Consider the following 20,553-nt stretch of genomic DNA (forward strand, 5'->3'; position numbering starts at 1 on the left):
GCTACTCTGCCCCATAACAAGAACGATGACAGGCTACTCAAAGGAACCTTTCAATGAATAATTTCAGCTAATTTATAGCACATTATATAACGTTCCATAATCGTACAATAACTGCATTAGTTTTGATTAAACTAGTATCGGTCAGTATCTTAAGTTACAGCTGGCTGTTTTTAGTTTAGGTAAGATGTTCAGTGAAGACACTGAAAATGAACATCTAAGGCACTGCTCCCCTGAAAATATAGTTCTGAGTCTTGGTGTGGCTACAAATGACACTGACATTCCGATATTTGGGAGTTTTCAGTCCTCAAAGGTACATTTTCTGCCACCTACTGAGAGAATGCAGCTAGTATGATAAAGTAAGAACATTCATAGGACTTCTCAGACTATCCATCCATTATCTATACCCACTTATCCTGAGCAGGGTCGCGGGGCGTTCTGGAGCCCCAACCCAGCGTGCATTGGGCGAGAGGCAGGAATACACCCTGGACAGGCAAAATCAACAAGCGCACATTGCGATACATGTTATATATTCTGGACTAAATAACACAAAGTATATAGTAAACAATTAAAATTAGCTATTTTAAAATACAGTCTGAGATGTCAGAACACAGCTCTATCCATGCCTGCACAACGGAGGGTCTTGCTTTATTAAGCTTCGCTGTAGTGTATTCCAGGTTCACAATTAATATTTACATGTTTTTACAGGAGTATATTCGGGCTCAACAAATGGCAGTAGTTCATTACCATTTTAGCAATTAAATCTTGTGGTCTCAGCTGCACAGCTGTTTATTTAAATTTTGTGCCATTTCTTCATGTTTTAGACATAAGACATATTGTGTATTCATTTTCCACTGAATCTCATTTGTCCATATAAATGTCCTCCAAGCATATTTTCTTTATTCATTTATTTCACTGTGGTTGTTGAACAAACATCATTTCCCATCTGCCTGAATGAAAAAAATACATATTTAAAATTTGTTCACGTTTCAGGCACAAGACTATAGTCTAATATTCCACGGAAATCACTTTTTCATCAGAAATGTCTTTAAAACTTAATCCCCTGAACCCTAAATTAACCTAACCCTTGCTCTAACCTTAAATTATTTCCGAGATTTATATGATGAAAAATGTTTTATTGAAAAACATAGAGAGTAAGCTTAATTATTTAATTATCTTAATTTGTTATTTTCCAAATTACGTCAAATGGCTGCTTCAGGTAAGACTTTTAAGTGGCCAAGTTTCTGAAATTTCATGGAATTCACTAGCTGTGTGTTGAATATACTTTGAATGTTAATTCCTAGTTTTTTATACGTCTTAAGGAAATGTATTGTGTGGACATTAAAAATGAGTTAAACTCCCAAGATGGGAGTATTCAAAGTGTTTCAGACTCCTACACAATTGTTCTGTAACCTTTTAAGAAGCCAGTATGATGAAGAATATTCACAAAACTTCAGAGACAAATCTTTGACCCTTAGTATTTACATGTACATTTTTAAAGAAATGTCTGTAAGCATGGTAAGCCATACAAAAAGCAATGTTTTCACAAAGGCTTTAATATTTATGAATAAACCTACAAAAAACAAATTTAACTAATATTAAGAACATAGACCCTGCTGCCACTGCAAGAAAAATGGAATAAGACAACATATTTGAAAATTTGAACAAAGAAAACTTAATTGGCAGCCAGCCTTAACATTGACCACACAGACAGTCGTTCTCCTCTGCTTTACAAAAGCATTTTCTATTTAAGTGGCACTGATACAGGTCAAATATTTTTGCACTCTCCAAGCAAGCAGCTCTAAGAAACTGCTAATGAACGTGCTCTTGGTTCATTCTTCAGAGAGACTCCAGATCTTCATCAGTCCATTCCTTAAGGAAAAGAATATGTTTTTTATTTGTGGAATTTGGGCATTGGTAACACAACGATTGGACGAACCCATCACATGCTTACTGATGTGAACCAATCATTGTGTTCAAGCAAGTGATTGACGGCTGCCAGTAGCCCCACCCACTGTGGGGCTGATGAAACCTCACTCTGCCATGGCTAGCGGCGAGCACTCACCTCCTCTGCGACGTGGTGATGTTTGGTGACATGGTCGTCGTCTTCATACCCCCTCTTCCTTTTTCTGCAAGAGAGAAAGAAGAGTTTTTGGGAGTTATTTCTCTGAGCCAGAGCGATTGTAAAACAGGTCTTAATCTTGTGCTGGAGATCACAGGGTCGGTTGGCTTTATGTTTGCGTGCTAAATTCACCGACTCGTTCAGACCCAAGGAACCAAGTGAGGCGAGTTTACCATGCAATCAGCTAACACAACTGAGGAACTAAAGTGTCCCATTGAAAACTAGCCGATCCTGTGGCTCTCCAGGATCAGAGTCAGGACTCCTGACACAAAGGCCTGAGGTTCTACCTACGGAAGGAAACGAGGTGATGGCCAAATGAATCCTGTGAACTAGCTGTACCTCGCGGGGTTACAGACTGACAACCCCAGCTTAATCGCTAATGTCTCTCCTCATCTCCATGCATTCTGGCCCAAAACCAAAAACACCTGTAAATACTTCACACACAGGTACATTATAACATACATGCCTCAACCCTAACACTTTCCATATCCCTTACCGTAATCACCACCACATTAATAAATAAGACTTACCGCAAACAGGTTGGGAAAAAAACTGTGACCTCAATATGTGATTTTTGGCTGGACCGCAACAGCGGGGCCAGCCCTACAAACGCAAATGTCTGTGAGTGACTGAGTGATGAAGTTACACCATGAAGAGTGTTCGGTCCAGCCATACACTAGGTTTTGACCTGGTTTTGACCCGGTCTTGTTCCATTGAGGGTGTTGAGAAGCAAACGAATGTCGGTAAACGCAGAGTCAGCACACCACCTCCATCCCACCTCCACAGCGGAAAAAGCAGTGAGCGGGGACTGTCGTATTTCACACCGTTTTCTGCACGATACACAAGTTATTTTGAGACTGTGTGTGGGGGTGGGGTGTTAGGTACAGTGCTATTCACGAAAAAAAAAAAAAAGCATCAACGCCAGAAGATAACTGATACATTATTTGGGGGAAAAAGCACCTGAAAAAACTTTGTAAACATTGAGAGAGAGCTTTAAGTGCAATTTAAGCAGAAGTATTTCGTGAGAAAGGGGGTCCCACAAAAGGCACGTTTTCGGACAGCGGTGCAGACGGGGTAGAGGGCTTGCCTGCTCGCGCCGGGGCAAGCCCAAACACCGTCCCACACGCCTCTCAGAAATTCCTAGAGTGCCAGTTCCAGCTGTGAGGTAATATTCACAGCCTATGAGACTCACACCGCCGTACACCCAAAATACCAGATAAAGGGGCTTAGTCTACAGCCGGCATCACAACTATGAACCCCCAAATCCGGTATGGCCAAACTTTGGTCCTGGAGAAATCATTGAGTGTGTTGTTTTTTTTATGTTTGTTGTTACGTTGCACTTACTTGTAATATTAATTGCTTTATTTGCTCATTTAACTGATCTCACCTGGTTTCTTTGCTATATATTGGTAGCTTATTTTAGGGTGCAAACAAAAACCAGCAGGCTCTCTGGGGCCAGGGTGGAGGGATCCCATCCCTCACCGCAGTGGGACAGTCTCAGGGAAGGGGTCACTTCGCTCTGAACACCAATCCCGATTGGCTGTTTCCAGAGCTCCTCTGTGATGTAACACCTCGTGTTTATGTCTCGTTTCAGAACGGAGTGCACCATAGTGTCCGTCATCAGCACCATCCAGGTCATGTGACCCATCGTGCCAAAGATGATCAAGGGACAGAAAACCAGACTGGAATTCTGCACAAACAACCTCTTATTGACCATTTACAACTTGCTGAGATCATCTGCTTTAACCAGCTGCCCCCTCCACGTTAACAAATGGATCATATTTCACACAAAACAATTAGCTTGCCAGTACTTTCAGCTGGCCATTCACCAAACCGGTTCAGGCTGGTGCCTGACACGAGGGTAAAATGGAATTGCCCCACGCAAGATTTGAACCTGCAACCCAGTTCACTACCTGCTGCTCCACATTCAATTTAAAAACCTTGCCGAGGACCTAGAAACAAGCATCAGAAAGGACACCCAAGAATTGGGCCTCATAACCGGGTCAGTTCATTCAAGTTCCACTCTTGCAAAACCAGCTCACGCTCGCACTCTGATCCCACTCTTTAAAGCTCAGACCAGCCCAGCCCAGCCGACGGAGACGTTCCCACTGAAAACTCCTAGGACACCACAGTCATCTCATCCAGCCAGGTCCACAGCCCCGGGGCACCCTAAAGACAATTCAGACGGCTGAGGTTTTGCGACAGCGAACGGGCGATAAAAAGAATCAGGGAAACGCATCGTCACCTTTGAATACGACACCAGCCTTAAATGACGTTTTCTATCACCACTCGGCCCATTGTACAGTACCGCTCTCCGATGTTTCGCCTGATCCGACCCGTCGAGACACCGCTCAAAGAGCTGTCGGATCATCTTTTACACCGCTTTGCTTGTTGATATGACGTAATTACGTAGGACTGCACAAATGATTTATTTTGTGCTGTGTGTTAGCACCCCTTTTTCAGAAGTTTGTAGTTGAAGTTTTTCCCTCTTTATTAGATGCATGTGTGGTTAACGCCCGATAGGTCCATCATGGAGGTCCTGAGCGTGGTGAACGTGGTTCACTGACAAAACTAGAGAACCACAGATATCTTCCTGCTGCGTACGAGAGGACTGGTGGAAAGAGAGATCAGTTTTGCCGCTGCACGTATATATATATATATATATATATCTGCGAGGCTTCTATACGTTTGCCCTGGTCTTTTCCTTAATGACACAATGTCTTTCCAAACAAAGCGGTTGCTGAATTTGGAAGCGCTGCAAAGAACACGTACCTCACAGCACGCGGTAAAATTCGACGACCAGGAAATGCTCCGACGTTATTTACCTCTAAGCAAACTGATGGATGAGCTCAAGGCATTTCTTTTCTTTACTTTGTATAGTTTACTTTTATTTTTCTAAATAGAACAGTGTCACGTGAATGGATCTTAGATACGTTAGGAGGTTTGATTGAAAATGTATTTTCAAAACTAGCAAAAATAAAGAGCAAAAAAAAAAAAAAAAACTTCAGTATTATGTTACATCTTCAATGCCATTTCACTGCTCCGGGGAATGCTATACAATGAAGGCAGATAGTTGTGTACTTCAGACTAGACAGGGCCATGTTCAAACAGACAAATGAGCTGGTAGTAGCTCCTGTCCATGAGAGTACAAATCCAGCATCATTTCATAAAAATCTCTTAACCTTTTGAAGAGTGTGTATTTTGTAATGATTTTTTTCAATTCTGTGTTCTAGAACTCCATTGCTTTCGATCACCAGCAGTGACCGTCACATCAGCATTAGAACGTTTGGTAAAGAACACAACTTAAAAGGTTGAAATGACTCGACCGGATGATGGTTATGGTTATTAGCCCTGCTGAATTGAAAGAGCTCGGGCACTGACGTGTCAGGACAGTGATGGCTTTGTAACGGCTCAGAACAGCAGCTGTACAGGACAGGAGTGTGTAAATACTCACGAGTTTGTGTTCGTAACGAAATCCGCGTGGATCCGCTCCAGCTTCTGTTTGCAAGCGACGACGTCCTGCAGGTTCGGGGGCTCGTATTTCTTAACGTGGTTTTTTATCCCTAAAAAATAAACACAAAGAACGCAAGCGCAATCGATTACCAGAATCTAGAAACGTAAGTGAATCCCCACGAAGCAAATGTGACATGTTGACTTGTCCAGTTTTTTTATAAATGCTTCACGAATGACCAATTAAAGTCTTGCGAATGCTTTGCGGAGGCCGTGAGACTTGCGCCCTCAAAATGTAACCCAGGAGTGAAACAACGTCATTCAGGAACTTACAAATGCATGACCACATGCAGTACTGTGACAAAGTATTTGACCCCTTCCCGATTTCCTCTATTACTGTGCATTTGTCACACCGAATGGTTTCAGATCCTAATATAACATTAGACAAAGGGAGTAAAACACAAAACACATTTTTTGATTGCTTTCATTTATTTCATGAAAGAAGTCATTGAACACCCATATCACCCACGTGAAAAAATAATTGCTCCCTTAAACGTAACTGGTTGCACCATCTTTAGCAAGCAATAACTGCAACCAAACGCTTCCTATAATTTGATATCAGTCGTTCACATCGCTGTGGAGGAATTATAAGCCTACTCTTCTTTGCAGGACTGCTTTATTCTGGCAAATTGGTGATTTTTGAGCATGAACTGCTTGTTCCTGCCACAGCACCTCTATTGGGTTCAAGTGAGGACCTTGACTAAGCCACTCCAAAACTTTAATTTTGTCTCTTTTCAGCCATTCAGATGTGGACTTGCTTTCGTGTTTTGGATCATTGTCTTGCTGCATAACCTAATTACGCTTCAGTTTCAGCTCACAAACAGACAGATCAGACCGACTTCTTAAGAACTTTCTGGTACAGAGCAGAATTCATGGTTTCATCAATAGCGCCAAGTCATCCAGGTCCTGAGGCAGCAAAGCATTCCCACAGCATCACACTACCAGACCCACTGTTTGACTGTTCATGTGATGTTCTTACTGTGAAATATTGTATTTGCTTTATGCCAGACATAATGAGACCCGTGTCATCTAGAAATTTCCACTTTTGACCCTTCTGTCCATAGAACATTATCTCAAAAGGCTTGGGGATCACCAGGCAATTTTTTTGTTGCAAATGTGCAACGAGCATTGATGTTTCTTTTGTTTAGCGGTGGTTTCTGCCCCGCTACCCATGAGGTCCACTTTAGCCCAGTCTTTTTTATTATTGTGGAGTCATGAACGCTGGCCTGGCGCTGAGGCTAGAGAGGCCTGCAGTTCGTTGGATGTTCTTCTGGGATTTTTTGTGACTTCCTGGATGAGTTGTCACTGCGCCCTTTGAGAAATTTTGGCAGGCCATTCACCACTGTTCCAAGTGTTCTCCATTTGGAGGTAATGACTCTCACTGTGGTTCGGTGGTTGGAGTCCCAGGGCCTTAGAAATAGCTTTGTACCCCTTTCCAGTCCGATTTTAACTATTTTTTTTCCCCTCATCTCTTCTGGATTCGCACTAATCGTGGCATAGAGTGCTTGTAGAAACTTTGTGGTTACTATTTCACTCAGATAGGTAGGTTCAGATTCAAAAGGGCTGGCTGTAATCAAGCCTGGCAGTGTTCATTCAGCTGAATCTATTTATCAATTACATTTGGTTAATTGGGTAACGAAGAGGGGAAATAGCATTTTTCACATGGGTGATATGGGTATTTTATGACTTTAACATTAAATAAATGAACGTAATCAGAACTTGCCATGTAGCACAATAAACAGTTCATATTTTCATCCTGCATTTTTTCTTTTTTTTTAACACAGTAGGCTACTTGGTCAGAAAGAAATTTGCTTCTGTTCTTTGAAAGTTAGTCTTAACAAAGACAACGCCTGCCCCCTGGTGGCCACACATGGTTAAACAGCAGAGAACACTCACGTCTCATGGAATCAATCATCTTTGAAAGGGTTTCCTTGTCCTCCTTCAGCCCCATGCATTCTGTCAGATAGCTGCAGTGAAAATGGAATTGCTTTGACACGCCACACCAATTAAACATTTTCCCGCCATCTGGCCTCCTTCAGAAACAATCCGCTCCGATCAATTACAATAAATCAGACCCTCACATATTTCTAACACGAACACCAATTTTGCAGACATCTGTTGTCAGTCTTGCCATCATTTATACACATTAACCCGAAAGCTATTTATAATCCAGTCTAATAAAGGTGAACAGTCAATTTATGGAATAAGATAACTGTTCAACTGCACAAACAGGCACGGATTCAGTCTACCTCCGTGCCAATCCTGTAACTGTAACTATCAAAATTGGGCAAAGGTTAGGTGTACGTTACAAATACATTGCTGCAAAATTTTCAATTAATTTCAGCAAACAACACAACTAATGCTGGGTAAGAAAAGAGTAACAGAAGAAAAGTGGAATCGAAATCACAGAAAGAGACGAGAATCGAGCGCGCTGCGGCTAGACTGAACCCACCTCTCCATGTTGAGCCCGGCCCGGGAGGCGCTGTTGAGCACGGCCGTCAGGGCGATCTGCGACGGCGAGAACAGGAGGCCCGCGTCCGTCATGGTGGCCCGGTTCAGGAAGTCGTCCGCCGTCTTGCGCAGAACCTCCGGGTTCTCCAGCGTCACGTACCTCGTCTGGGGAAAGAGGACGGGGCCCGGCTCGCAATTATGACATCATAATGCCCCACGTGACTGATGTGCACGGTGCACACTGCTACAGGACAAATAGGCTGCGTTTGAAATTGCATACTATGTACTACATACTGATTTTATTTTAAATTGAGTACACGTAGTATGGCAGTATGCTATTTCGAACGCAGCCATACTGACTGGCCTGCATACTGCTGAACACCCACATATAGCAAAGTGCCTACGGTATGCTTCCGGAAATATATTTCGACAGTAAATAAGACCTAAATGTCCAAACCTGCAGCACAAGCACACATGCTAATAGAACAGCGTGATATATCGCTGATACTTTAGAAGTTTCATTTCATGCGCTATATAGTTTTGAAGGATATCGTGCGTGTGGGAGCGCGCCGTACGCATAAATCTGAAAGGCGGCTAGCGTTCCTGGCTCGCCCGCAGTGTTTTCCCTTTATCCAGCGCTAATCCGCGCGGCTGCCACAGAGAGAAACCTCCGCGGCCACACTCCCGTGGTTTCACGCGCCATTGCCCGCACAAACGCACATCGGCTGACAGGTTAGCTTCCTTAACAAAGTGTGCGGAACGCTGACGGTGAAACAACGTGGCAACATGCAGCGACTGCGACTGGAAAATCCACGCAAGTTTAAGGAGTTATTAGCCACCAGGCTAAACAATGACCCTTTGTTAATAACTGTTCTTTTCTGGAAGGAAAGGAATTTTATGGAAAGACACCGAAATAAAGAACTTGGGTTTTTGTTTAGCTTAGCTTTCCCAAATTGTGCATTTCTTGCTTCTGGTATGATAAAACACTTCCGCTAAAGACATGTGTTTAATTACATTTTTATGTGAGTCTGCTGACACTCAAAGAGGACATACATCTGCTATTTAAAGCTGTGAATAAAAAAGACATGAATTAGAGAGAAAGAGAGAGAGAGAGAGAAATAAAAATGTCATGACGTGATTCCTGTGAGTCCCGTCTGCCAGTATCACCTTGAGGTCGATGAGGAAGCCCTCCATGGGCCTATAGGGGTTGTGCACCACCAGGTGGAAGTTGAGCTGCTGGATGAGGAGGAGCTCGTACTCCAGGATCTGCTCCAGGGCCTTCTCCTGCCCGGCCGGGTTCTCCTGCAGGTTCCCCACGAACTGAGAGCTCGACACGTTGAACTCATCCACCTTGCAGGCCAGGTACGTACAGGTCAGCCTGTCAGAATGGAGGGCAGAGAGGGCGAGAGAAGAGAGAGACTTCACAATGCTGAAGAGTACTTAAGAATGAAGGTACTACACATACCTTTTAATCTCACATTTTTCATACTTGAGTATGATCTCCTTCCCTTCCCAATTTGGACTGCCAATCACTGTCAATCTCCACACTAGTACAAGGATGAGTGCTGGTAAAGTGTGCTAGTCAGCTGTGTACACAAAATTTTTCGAACAAGCCACACACCCACTGCGAGAGGAGAGCTAGTGCCAAATGTATGAGTTTGCAGCTTGATATACCATATCAAGCCCAAAAAAGTTAGATGAGACCGTTTAATTTATATTCAGTTCCGGGGTGCTTCCGTTACAGACTCAGTTATGAATTCTACATTATTTTCCGGTGCTGGGAAAGATTAAACTTTGACATATGATTCAACAGTAGCGGACACCACTCACAGCAAAAAATAAATAAATCTTTTTTGACCTACATGATGGTCCTAGGATGATATTCCATTAAGGAATTGTTCAGGTAAAATCTTCGAAAATACATATTCGCTGTGCCCTAAAGAGAAGAAAGGTTGTTAGCATTAGCACTGAACAGGTAATTACTAACTAATTCACAACTTTTGTGATTTATTTATTATGGTGTTGATCACAAATGTATGGTTAGAATGTTCTTGAGCTTAAGATTCTAACACCGATGTAACAATCACTACTGATAAATGAATGCAACTGAGCTATAAAACACCGATTTAGAATTTTAAAAAGTCATTCTAAAAAAACATCTCTTCAAAGGGTTAAAATGACGCCAGCAATTACAAAAAGAAGGTCGTTTAATTTAGAGAAATCTACCAATGTCATTCATGTGTGCCAAATTTTGATGAAAAAAAGAATAGCAGGATAAATACCACAACAGACTTGGGCATGATGGGTTTGAAAGCAGCGCAGAAGTCGAGAAGCCGCTTCTCGTAGTGTCTGAACAGAACATCTTCCTCAAGGGGATCCAGAAGGAAGGATTCATTCACCCCAGCCTAGAAGACGGACAGCGATGAACGAAGTGCCGGTCTGATTTCACAACCATAATGATCTTTGTATATAAATACTGTTTGCCTGCAGTTTGCTAATGGACAACCCTGAACTACAGTAATGGTTTTCTTCCATCTACAGACTGGTACTCATACTGCTACCACCATATACCAGTGAAGCTGCTGGAGATCAGCCTGGTGGAACCAGCTGGTCTAGCATGACCAATTTGATCTACCAGCATGATCATCACCTTACTAGTTCTACTCAGTTTGGCCAGCACAGCCAGCTTCACTATCATCTCGACCAAGCTGGCCTACCAGCTGCATAAAATCAGCACCGCCCAACTTGGACTGGCAATATACTGGTCTTTCCAGCAGGGCACAATAATCCCATGGGGAAAATTGAAAAATGTTAGGTCACACAATACTAATCACTGAAGTAGACTGCTTTATTTAGTTTCACTATACCCCTGCGTGGGATTGTTTTTAAATCGGCTAGGTAAAGGCATTTTCTCATTTAACCGTGCATGCTGTGTTTTACCTTCCCGCTACTAAGGATTTTTTCACGACACTTCTGGTTGGCCTGGTATCTCAGTCTTTCCAAAGTCTCCTCCTTGTCAAATGTCCAGTATTTCTTCTGCGAACTGTTGTGATACATGCTGGAACCTGTTATGATACACAAAGTCATCTACCGTAGATAGCAAGCTCCTACATGCAAATACAGGTTCACAACAGTAACATTATATCCTAATTTAGTGTCCGTGCACCAGCAAGCAGGTTAAGACAAACACGCAAATACGTCTTCAGCAGCACCTGTCAGTTAGCTAGGTAGCAGTAACTGTGGTACCCACAGGCGGCGTTTTGTGTTTAGTTAGCTAGCTAGCTAATCCCCCATCCTAGCCAGTGTCTCGCGTTCCGTGCAGGCATGCACAGCTGAGATCATTCGTCTATGCTGGAATGCATATTTGTCAGGTACAACTAAATTAAACAACTTTTATTTTATGTAGCAAGCTATCAAGCGCCAATGCATCCATTTGCCAAAGCTGGCTAAGTTAACACGGAAACGTTTACTACCTTTGCAGTTCTTTTAATTCCAAGTACTTTTTCAGTGACTGCACTTTGATATTTTTGTTTTGCCCTCAACCTTTGTTTCGACAGTGCAACACAATAATATACTTTTCTCTGCCCGACAGATAATTCTAGCAATACTATTAATTCTAAGGTTAATAACACATTCGATCTCCGTGCACACTAGTGCTTATTTGTCCAGCATTTCGATAGACAGCTAGGGTCCGTCCTTTACTGATGACGAGACACACAGTTACCGTAATCTACAGAAAAAAGCGCAATAAATGGCAGTTTATGACTGACAAGTTCAGAGATACTGTTCATGTACGTTGTTTTTTAAAAAATGTGAGTGTTGCAGCTTATACATTTCTACCCGTGTGAATCACAGAGAACTTACCCTGAAATGTTATTATTCTTAGTAAAGCACATACTAAATAAATGACAACTCTATCAATTTACCCATTTGCTATTTGCTTTTGCACTTGAAGACATTCAGAGCGTTAACGCAAAGCTATTATCATTAATGTACATTGATTTATATCAGCTACTCTAACCACATTCAGTATCCAGTACATATGTGTATCAGCCCATATAATACTTACAGCGCTGGAAATGTAATGTTGTGAAAGCTGTAAAGCATAATTATTATTATTATTATTTTTTGCATTTAGTCAAACTTAAGCTTCTTTATGAACACAAATAACCTAATATGAAACAACGTGTCTCACATTATGCAATTCAGTTTCAATGGAGAGGGACAGTGGCACAGTCAAATTGATTGATAGCTAAAAGCTTACTGGTAGAAAAAAGCTTACATCATAAAGCAAATGAGTCCTGAGATTCACTGTTTAATACCAAGATTTCCTCTTTTCCTCTTTGAACTGTTCATTTCTGCTATTTGTGTAACTGCTGCCGTATCGGCAACGCTGTGTGGCTGTTTTGCGTATTTGCGCCCTGCTGGAAACAAAGACCACACGCGCTATTACTATTACATTTTTAAAATGATTTTTACACATGCAGATGGAGCAGATTTGCGGGGCAGCGAACGCTGTAATCAGGAGCGGGTGGCGGGGGTGTGTGTGACGCACGTTCGTTTAAAAGGGCGACCTTGGCGCGTGGCGCTCCTTTCCCGGCGCAGTTATGTGCCTGGCGGTATGAAAGCACCATCAGCTGGCTCCAGGAAGGTGGAGATCCATTTTAATGATGCCTGTTTCCTCCTTCTCACCCAACACCATCACAGTTCCTGCCCTTGTAAGGGGGAAGGAAAACTCTCTCTCTGTCTGTCTGTCTCTCTCTCTCTCTCTCACACACACACACACACACACACTCCTCATCCAATGAGCCTTTAATTGGTATTTTGACAGGCAGGTGTAATCAACATGGTCTCTGCCTCTGTCATTCCACGGCAGCAGGGAAAGAGGCTGGGAGACACAGAGAGACATCACCCCCAAATCCCCTACCCCTCCCCCTTACCCTCCTTCACCTTAGACGCAGACCACAGAGGAAAGAGAACAAGGACAGAGAGAGAACATGAGGTCAAGTAAAATGATGAGTACCGAGAGAAAAAGAGAGAAAGAGAGAGACAGAGAGCGAGAGACTGTAGGCAAACTGGCTTCCCTGCAATTTGCAGAATCTTTATCGGTTGAACTCGACTGGGAAATCTTCACAGTTCCCTCTCAAAGGCAAGGTGAGGGAGAGGGAAGAGGAGTCTGGTGTAAATTGGACACCAGTCCACTGCTGTTCAGGAGACCATCAACGACCTTTGGCATCGCTGGCATGCCAATGGCTAATTTAAACTTGACTTTTTTTCTTTTTTTTTCTTTTTTTTTTGTCCAAACTTGTCTTGGTTTCTCTTACACAGAGCAGCACAGCAAACGACAGAATACATGGGCACAGACCACAGCCCACATCGCGCCATCGATAGAAAATGAGCAGCAATTTGTTGTACAAGCATGCAAAAATATTTGCATATATTTTTTTTTGTACTTTTTCTGCGGTAGGTTTATATTACTGGTAACAGCATACAGGCAGAATCTGTCATTTGTGATGTAGTGTTTTTGCTAGCTCCTCCTGTCTCCCCATGTGACCTGCTTCAGAAATCTTTTTTTATTTTTTTTTCAATTTACTTTGATTCTCCAAAACGACAAACTCCAGATAAAAATGGAGGCATGATGTCGGGGTTGTGCAGTTTAATTTAGCCCTGCACACAGGGTTGCCACTTTCACAATGAAAAAGCAACTGTGCTCTGAATTCGCACAAATTAAGACTGTCTATCCTTTTTGTTGACAGTGTGATGTTTGTGTGATATGTGGTATATTTGGAGCTGTCATCTTCCATCCTATTTCCAGATAAAACACATCAGACACGTCAATTAGACAGTTTTCAAAGCGGCTTCAGTCCTTGGGTCGTCTGGTTTGATTTTTATCCCATGTCTCATCAATCATAGTTTTCATTGGTATAAAATGTTATGGAAGGAGATATAAGTGTTATCACAAATGCAATTTAAGGACATTGCTGTAGAAATGGTTAGATCAATATTCCACAAGCAGGTGAGCTTTCAAAAGGGGGGAAGGGTGGGGGGGGGGGATGACAGCAATTGGGTCAAATGTTTACTGTAACAGCAAGACATAGGAATTACCAACCCCCATCCCCCTCCCCTCAACATCTAGCAGTAGTTTCGTACGACCTAATTTGCATAAACATGAGTAATTTATGAATAATAAATGGTCCTTGCATTCAGCGGGAATCATTAATTTGCATATCACCATGGCACTACAGTTTTAGTTCCTGTGTGCCGTGTTATCGCGAAGCGCTCAAAACCTGCATAAACCGGAATCAAAGAAAACGTTAAAAAACAGGTAAGTGTTTATTTCTTTTCTCTGTCTGAATATCTCCCCTCCCCCTTTCTCTTTCTCTCTTCCTTTCTCTGTCTCCCTCTTTCTCTTTCTCCAGCTCTCCGTTGGTGTATTTGTGCAATGAATATTTCAGCTGTTTTTTTTACTGAGATTTGCAGATCAGGTCTGAATGGTGGGCAGCAGTCAGCATGGAGATGGCTGTCAGTATATGAGCTAAATATGAATACAATGCATTGCATGCCTCTTTTCTGTTTGAATTGCATAAACATGAAGTGCTACTGAATAATTGATGAGTGGCATATGTATGTATATGTATATTTGTGTGTGTGCGTGTGTGTATGTGAGGAAAATATATGTATATACATACATATATATATATATGTGTGTGTGTGTGTGCACACCCATTGTGTCTGTGTGTGGTGTATGTGTGTGTGTTAGGGGGAGAGAGAATGCATGTACATTTACATGTTACACGTACAGTAGCCATCTTTGTCATTGTTTATCAGGCAGACCCTTTCAGAATCTGATTTGTCTGAATTAGCCTTGAAACCAAGCTACAGGGATGCTGCTGGGGTGGGGAGACCAGATGTTGCAGTCACACCAGAACTGTTCACGTGCGCTGCCTTCACCTGGAAAATGGCAGTTTGCAGTTTCTGTTTTTTTTTCTGTTCCTTTTTTCCACGGAGGCTCTGATTATGCATGTACCGCACCTCTGAAACTCCAGCTATCGGTGGGATTGTGTTAAGCACAGGTTGGGGGGAGGTTGGGGCGGCGGGGGGGGGGGGGGGGGGGGGGCGTTATTTGGAAAATGTAGATGTCGGTTGTGAGTGCATGCGGACAGCAGTCCACACCCCCCCCTCCCCCATCCTCGATAAGAGCCCTCCCTCGAATGCGCTCTGCACCTTTTTTTCCAGTCATTTGCATTATTTATTTATCTCCCAGAAACAGCACCCCTGTGCTAGTTCTATCTGTGGACCGGTAGCGCTGGCTTGTGCATGACAGAGACTTTGTGGGGGGGGGGGGGGGCAGGATATTTCCTGGAAGGGAACCTGGCATGAACCAAGCCTTGTTATTGGTTTCCATTTTGAGTGCGATCCCCCTGTATCCCTCGCGTGCAAATGGACATGCGGGGTTGTTAAATTAACCTGTGCTTCTCTCATGCGGACGCTTTGGGTTCTTCAGTGGCGGCAATTGACGAATTGGTTGACGAATCCCATTATTTGTTGAGATCTAGTTGATGTGAGTGATAGGGATGGTGGGAATGGGGGGGGGGGACTTTGTCCAATAGGCGTTTCCTGTACAGATTCAGTTTTTTTTACCCCTTTAAAACCCCCTGGTAATGGTGTAAAAATGGGCAAGATGGCATCTGGCATCCACTGTTGGAACAAAGCTTGTATTTCACGTAGTGAAATACAGTTCCCCACTCAGAAACATCTGTTCACCTCTACTCTCCTGCTGTGCTGATTTTTACTTTAATTTAGTATCCTTGTTTCTGCCTTTGCACAGGTAGCAAAAATATACTTCCTGTGTTATTTTTTATTGTTTAATTTTTTTAATGTTATTGTTTTCCATCGTGGTGAGGCTGTCACTCTGGTGAACATGAACGTAAAAGACGTTTCCATCTTTAGAGGCTGCACTGATTGATGGGCAAGTGCGCCTCGCTGGTGGGGCTTACAGTGGGCGATGCCTGGGACTTTACATGAAAAGCTGTGGGGGAGAGTGTGAGAGAGGCGGGGTGAGAGACAGAATCAGAGTGCATTGTGGTCTCTGACTAAGAGGCTTCCTGATGCAGCTTGACAGAAGGCTTGTGATGGGAGATCATGTACCCAAAAGTGTTATATTGGCACATCGGTGAAGAAGAAATCCAGATCATATTATTGAGTCACTGGTTGAGTTAGACTATGTATAGTGTGCATATACTGGATACATAGACCTGCATAGAGCAGATATCCAATGTACCTATTTTTCTATCATTGATTTACAACAGTAGAATAATAATATTTAGGCTATGCATTTGCTGTCCTCTCGATTGCTGTTTCTTTTTTCAATGTAATGCTTTCAAGACAATATTGATTATTTTGTTTCTCGGTACTTATGGTCTGTTAGTGTATTGACACAAAGGTGTTTAGTAAATTGCACCCCAAGGGTAGGTTTATTATATTTCAGGACTTGCTTAGTATTATAAATGTTTTTGATTGAAATAATGTTTTCTCGGGTAAAACTGGGTAAGCTTTGGTGGGCTACATATGGCAAGCACAGAGTAGCATTGTAGAGATGATGTTGTTGAAGAAGAAGAAGATGATGATGATGATGATGATGCTGATGCTGATATCAGATATGGTCTAGAAGTTGCTGCTACTCCTGCTGCTGTTGCTGCTCCTACTGTGGCTGCTGTGATGATGATGATGATGGTGATTGATGATAATGATGATGATGATGATGATGAAGACAAAAATGATGCTGATGATGATGTTGATGACAAATTAAGTTCATGATTAGGATGATGTTGATGAGGGTATGTGTCCATCACCAGATTTCAAATTTGTACAGAATATTTTTTACTATTAGCATCATATCTTTATTTTTAAATTTTATCTTTAAAATTTGTATATAAAAACAAACAAACAAAAAAAACTAGTGACTTCCTTCCATTCATTTTTTTGGCAGTTGCAATGTGATATGTGGGTTGGATTTTTCCTATGTCTGCATGTCATTATTTCTCTATCTTGCTATCTGTCATTGGTTGTTATGGAGACCAGAGCAGGCTGTTGTGATGTCAGACGGACCTCCAAGGGCAAGCCCCTGCCAGTACCCATGAGTTTAGGCGACAGTCAAGTCAGGTGGCTTGGTATTCATTTCATAGCATTAACAGTGGCACCGCACAATACTGTATGTTTGAGGACTGTTTCATCTATCAGTCACAGGGCTTTGTCTGTGCTGGCGTCATCAGAGCCTCGGCTGTTTATGAAACGTTCACCCACCAATATGGCCGGCAGCTGGAATGACACTGTCCCCTGGCAGAGCAAAATGGCTTCCTCGCCGACAAATCGGAAACGTGCTGAACGCTGCCGAAAGCTCCGTTTCCTCACGTGAAAACAAATAAACGAACCCGGCTCACGGTAGCACGTTAGAAAGGGGTAGCTGTGATTCTGTGATGCGACCGTATGCAGATTGGGGCAGAAGGGTTTTCAAAAGCCCATATTTGCAAAGCCTCAGTAGCCTAATAGGCTGCATTGTGTTGCCCACCCCACCCCCCATCCCCCCCCTAGTTCTTCTTGGACTACTGTGAGAGAACAGGAGTCGCTGGTCTTGGGGGCGGAGCTTGGTGGGGGGATGGGGGGGGGGGTGGTATTTGCATAAAAAGCCTTGTCTGGAAGACAGGGACTGGAAGCCTTTCAGACTGGCACTAAGCCACACCCCCACCCCCCCCCCCTCCCGAAGCCGGCTAAGAGCTCCCCTTTAATTGATCTTTGTGTCTGCGTCTGCTCCATCCGCAGGCACTCATTTGCATGTCTGGTGGCAGAAAAAAACCCCCACAGCTGTACAGAACGCTGTTAATTGATAAAACGGTGGACCAATCTTACGCGGTGCGCATACTAAACAGCACAATGGCCAGCCTCTTTTCTCCTCTCTGAAAAACAGATGAAGGAAAAGGAGGAGGGAACTATTATTATTATTATTATTATTATTATTATTATTGTTGTTGTTGTTGTTGTTGTTGTTGTTGTTGTTGTTACTATTATTATTGTATATGCATGAATGATTCATTAATTCACAAACACACATACAATTCTTTGTTGTGTAAAAGAAAGAGAATCAGCAACACTTCCGATTACAATTAGAACATTTAAAATGGACAATTATTTGGCATTTATTATATGTTTATTTATGTGTTTTATTCACGAGAAGCCAATGAAAGAATGCATAAAAATGTATTCAGGAGAAGTGCTCAGTATGATCATTCTTATTTCTCCTTCATGAAGAGGAGGAGCATGATTTGTTAGAGGAAATACATTCTTGAACAGGCAAGGACATGACAATTGTTTTCAAAAGAATATTTGACCTTTAAATCGTTTCCCTCTAGGGTGCGTGGTCAATAGGGGATTGGTTTAAGAGGAGTATTTTAATAATTCAATTTTTCACTTTCCAAGACATTTCAAAGTAATGATAGAAAATTCTAATTCGTGGACCGAAGGTGACGTCTTTAATTCGCTGTCCCATGCTCTGAACACTGCTTTATGTGCGAATTGGCCTTGATTAAATTATTCCTTTGACCTGCCGACTGATCATGTGAACGTTTTACGCATTGTGTAGCTGTTTTCGTACAGGACGTGTGACCAGGGTGAAGTGCTGTATTTATGCTAATTGCGGGTGGCTTGATTTGTTGGTTCACTTAGGATTTATGCAAAGGTGTGAGTCGAGGGTTACGTAAAATAATTTGTGCATGATTTCAAAATTTTGACGTCTTTTTGACGTGTGCATATAGAAGATATCCCAGGGAAAAGTGAATGAATGTCACAATTTTTATTTTATTTTGTAAAACCCCCACCTGAAATTTATTCTGTTATGTCCACATAATATGTGCATGTGTGTATATGCGTGTGTGTGTATGTGCAGAGAGAGAGAGAGAAAGAGATGTAAAAGTACAGCCATTCAAGTGAAACTTCAATCCTTCACAGTACACAGCTCCAGCAAACGGCCCTTTATATCAATGTGCCATGTCCATACCTCTAAATAGGTCTGAGAGAAATAGATATATGTATACCAGCCACTGAGTAATGTATGGTGTGAGTAATGCATAGTGTGAGTAATGTGTGGTGTGAGTAATGCGTGGTGTGAGTAATGTATAGTGTGAGTAATGCATAGTGTGAGTAATGCGTGGTGTGAGTAATGTATAGTGTGAATGATGTATGGTGTGAATAATGTATGGTGTGAGTAATGCATAGTGTGAGTAATGTATGTTGTGAGTAATGTATAGTCAGAGTAATGCATGGTGTGAGTAATGCATAGTGTGAGTAATGTATGGTGTGAGCAATGTATAGTCTGAGTAATGTATGGTGTGAGTAATGTATAGTCAGAGTAATGCATGGTGTGAGAAATGTATAGTCAGAGTAATGCATGGTGTGAGTAATGTATAGTCTGAGTAATGCATGGTGTGAGTAATGTATAGTCAGAGTAATGTATGGTGTGAGTACTGTATAGTCTGAGTAATGCTTGGCGTGAGTAATGTGTCGGTCAGCAGTTGTGTCAATATTTATATATATATATATATATTTTATATATATAGTGTGCACAAATCCGTAGAATTTTCATGCAGCTTGTCACAATAGGTTTTCTACCTATTACCCTCCCAAGTTGTACACCTGTTAGAGAGCAGGACAAAAGCAAAGTGACAGTTAGCTGGGGGAAAATATTCAAACACTGAGGTTGTTGGAGGCATCCACCCTCATTTGGCACAGGCATCAGAGGTGGCAAGGAGTACCTGCTACTTTCCTGAGGAAACAAGGATCAAGGGAACCCCCTTTACCTTGCATACCAGGTCTCCTGTCAAATTTTGTGTCAGAACACAGTTTCACATGCTATAATATCAAATCCCTCAGTGTGCTTCCAGGTAACCTCTGAACTCCGAACTGACATGTTCATTTGTGAAGTCCTCCCAGCTGAAAAGGTCACACACACACGCACGCATGCACGCACGCACGCACTCACACACACACACACACACACACACACACACACTCACACATGTTAGGTACTGCTATGATTGTGAGGACTTCCGGCTGATTTCCATTGACTACATTCATTCCATAACCTCTAACCCTAACCCTAACCGTAACCCTAACCATAACCTAATTCTAACCCTAACCCTAAGTCCTAACCTTAAAACAGCTTCTTGAAATTGTGAGGACCAGCAAAAGGTCTTAACAAAGGGTAATTTTCCTCATCTTTCTATTCTTGTGAGGACATTTGATTCTCACAAAGATAGTGTTACATGTCCACACAAACACACACACACACACACACACACACTCACACACACATTCTTCTAAAACAACTATGACCTCTCACCCTCATTGTGCAGTACTTCAGTTCAGTCTGGCAGTTTAAATATGAACTTAATTATTAAATCAGTTATGAAAGGGGCATTTTT

The 20,553-nt window shown here is 42.3% G+C and overlaps 2 protein-coding genes across 4 annotated transcripts in view; one reads left to right on the forward strand and one right to left on the reverse strand.

The window, feature by feature from the left end:
• rasa1a (RAS p21 protein activator (GTPase activating protein) 1a) overlaps nucleotides 1-5,081 on the forward strand; it is a 42,300-nt gene extending 37,219 nt beyond the window's left edge. For 2 of the 3 annotated variants that reach the window (XM_035378779.1, XM_035378782.1), the window contains exon 26: nucleotides 3,714-5,080. In XM_035378779.1, the coding sequence (XP_035234670.1) occupies nucleotides 3,714-3,762 (49 nt within the window). In that variant the 3' untranslated portion in view covers nucleotides 3,763-5,080. Of the gene's footprint in view, nucleotides 1-3,713 lie in introns of all 3 variants that reach the window. The other variant, XM_035378780.1, reaches the window with a different exon arrangement.
• Nucleotides 133-11,775, reverse strand: ccnh (cyclin H). The gene is made up of 10 exons (XM_035378784.1): nucleotides 11,554-11,775; nucleotides 11,021-11,145; nucleotides 10,363-10,485; nucleotides 9,943-10,016; nucleotides 9,248-9,458; nucleotides 8,082-8,245; nucleotides 7,526-7,596; nucleotides 5,574-5,682; nucleotides 2,063-2,126; nucleotides 133-1,869 (listed from the first exon to the last, which is right to left on the reverse strand). Exons 2-10 carry the CDS (start codon nucleotides 11,135-11,137, stop codon nucleotides 1,837-1,839), a joined length of 966 nt encoding a protein of 321 aa, XP_035234675.1. The 5' UTR covers nucleotides 11,138-11,145; nucleotides 11,554-11,775; the 3' UTR covers nucleotides 133-1,836.
• Nucleotides 11,776-20,553: the final 8,778 nt, after the last annotated feature.

Source organism: Anguilla anguilla, chromosome 10 (genome assembly GCF_013347855.1).
Source record: "Anguilla anguilla isolate fAngAng1 chromosome 10, fAngAng1.pri, whole genome shotgun sequence".
NCBI classification, from domain to species: domain Eukaryota; kingdom Metazoa; phylum Chordata; class Actinopteri; order Anguilliformes; family Anguillidae; genus Anguilla; species Anguilla anguilla.

Coding starts and splice junctions, on each gene's coding strand:
- ccnh (XM_035378784.1), bottom strand. CDS start 11,137: ATGTATCACAACAGTTCGCAGAAGAAATACTGGACATTTGACAAGGAG. Junction 10,486..11,020: donor AAATCCTTAGTAGCGGGAAG/GTAAAACACAGC, acceptor TCCGTCTTCTAG/GCTGGGGTGAATGAATCCTT. Junction 2,127..5,573: donor TTCGTTACGAACACAAACTC/GTGAGTATTTAC, acceptor TCTCTCTTGCAG/AAAAAGGAAGAGGGGGTATG.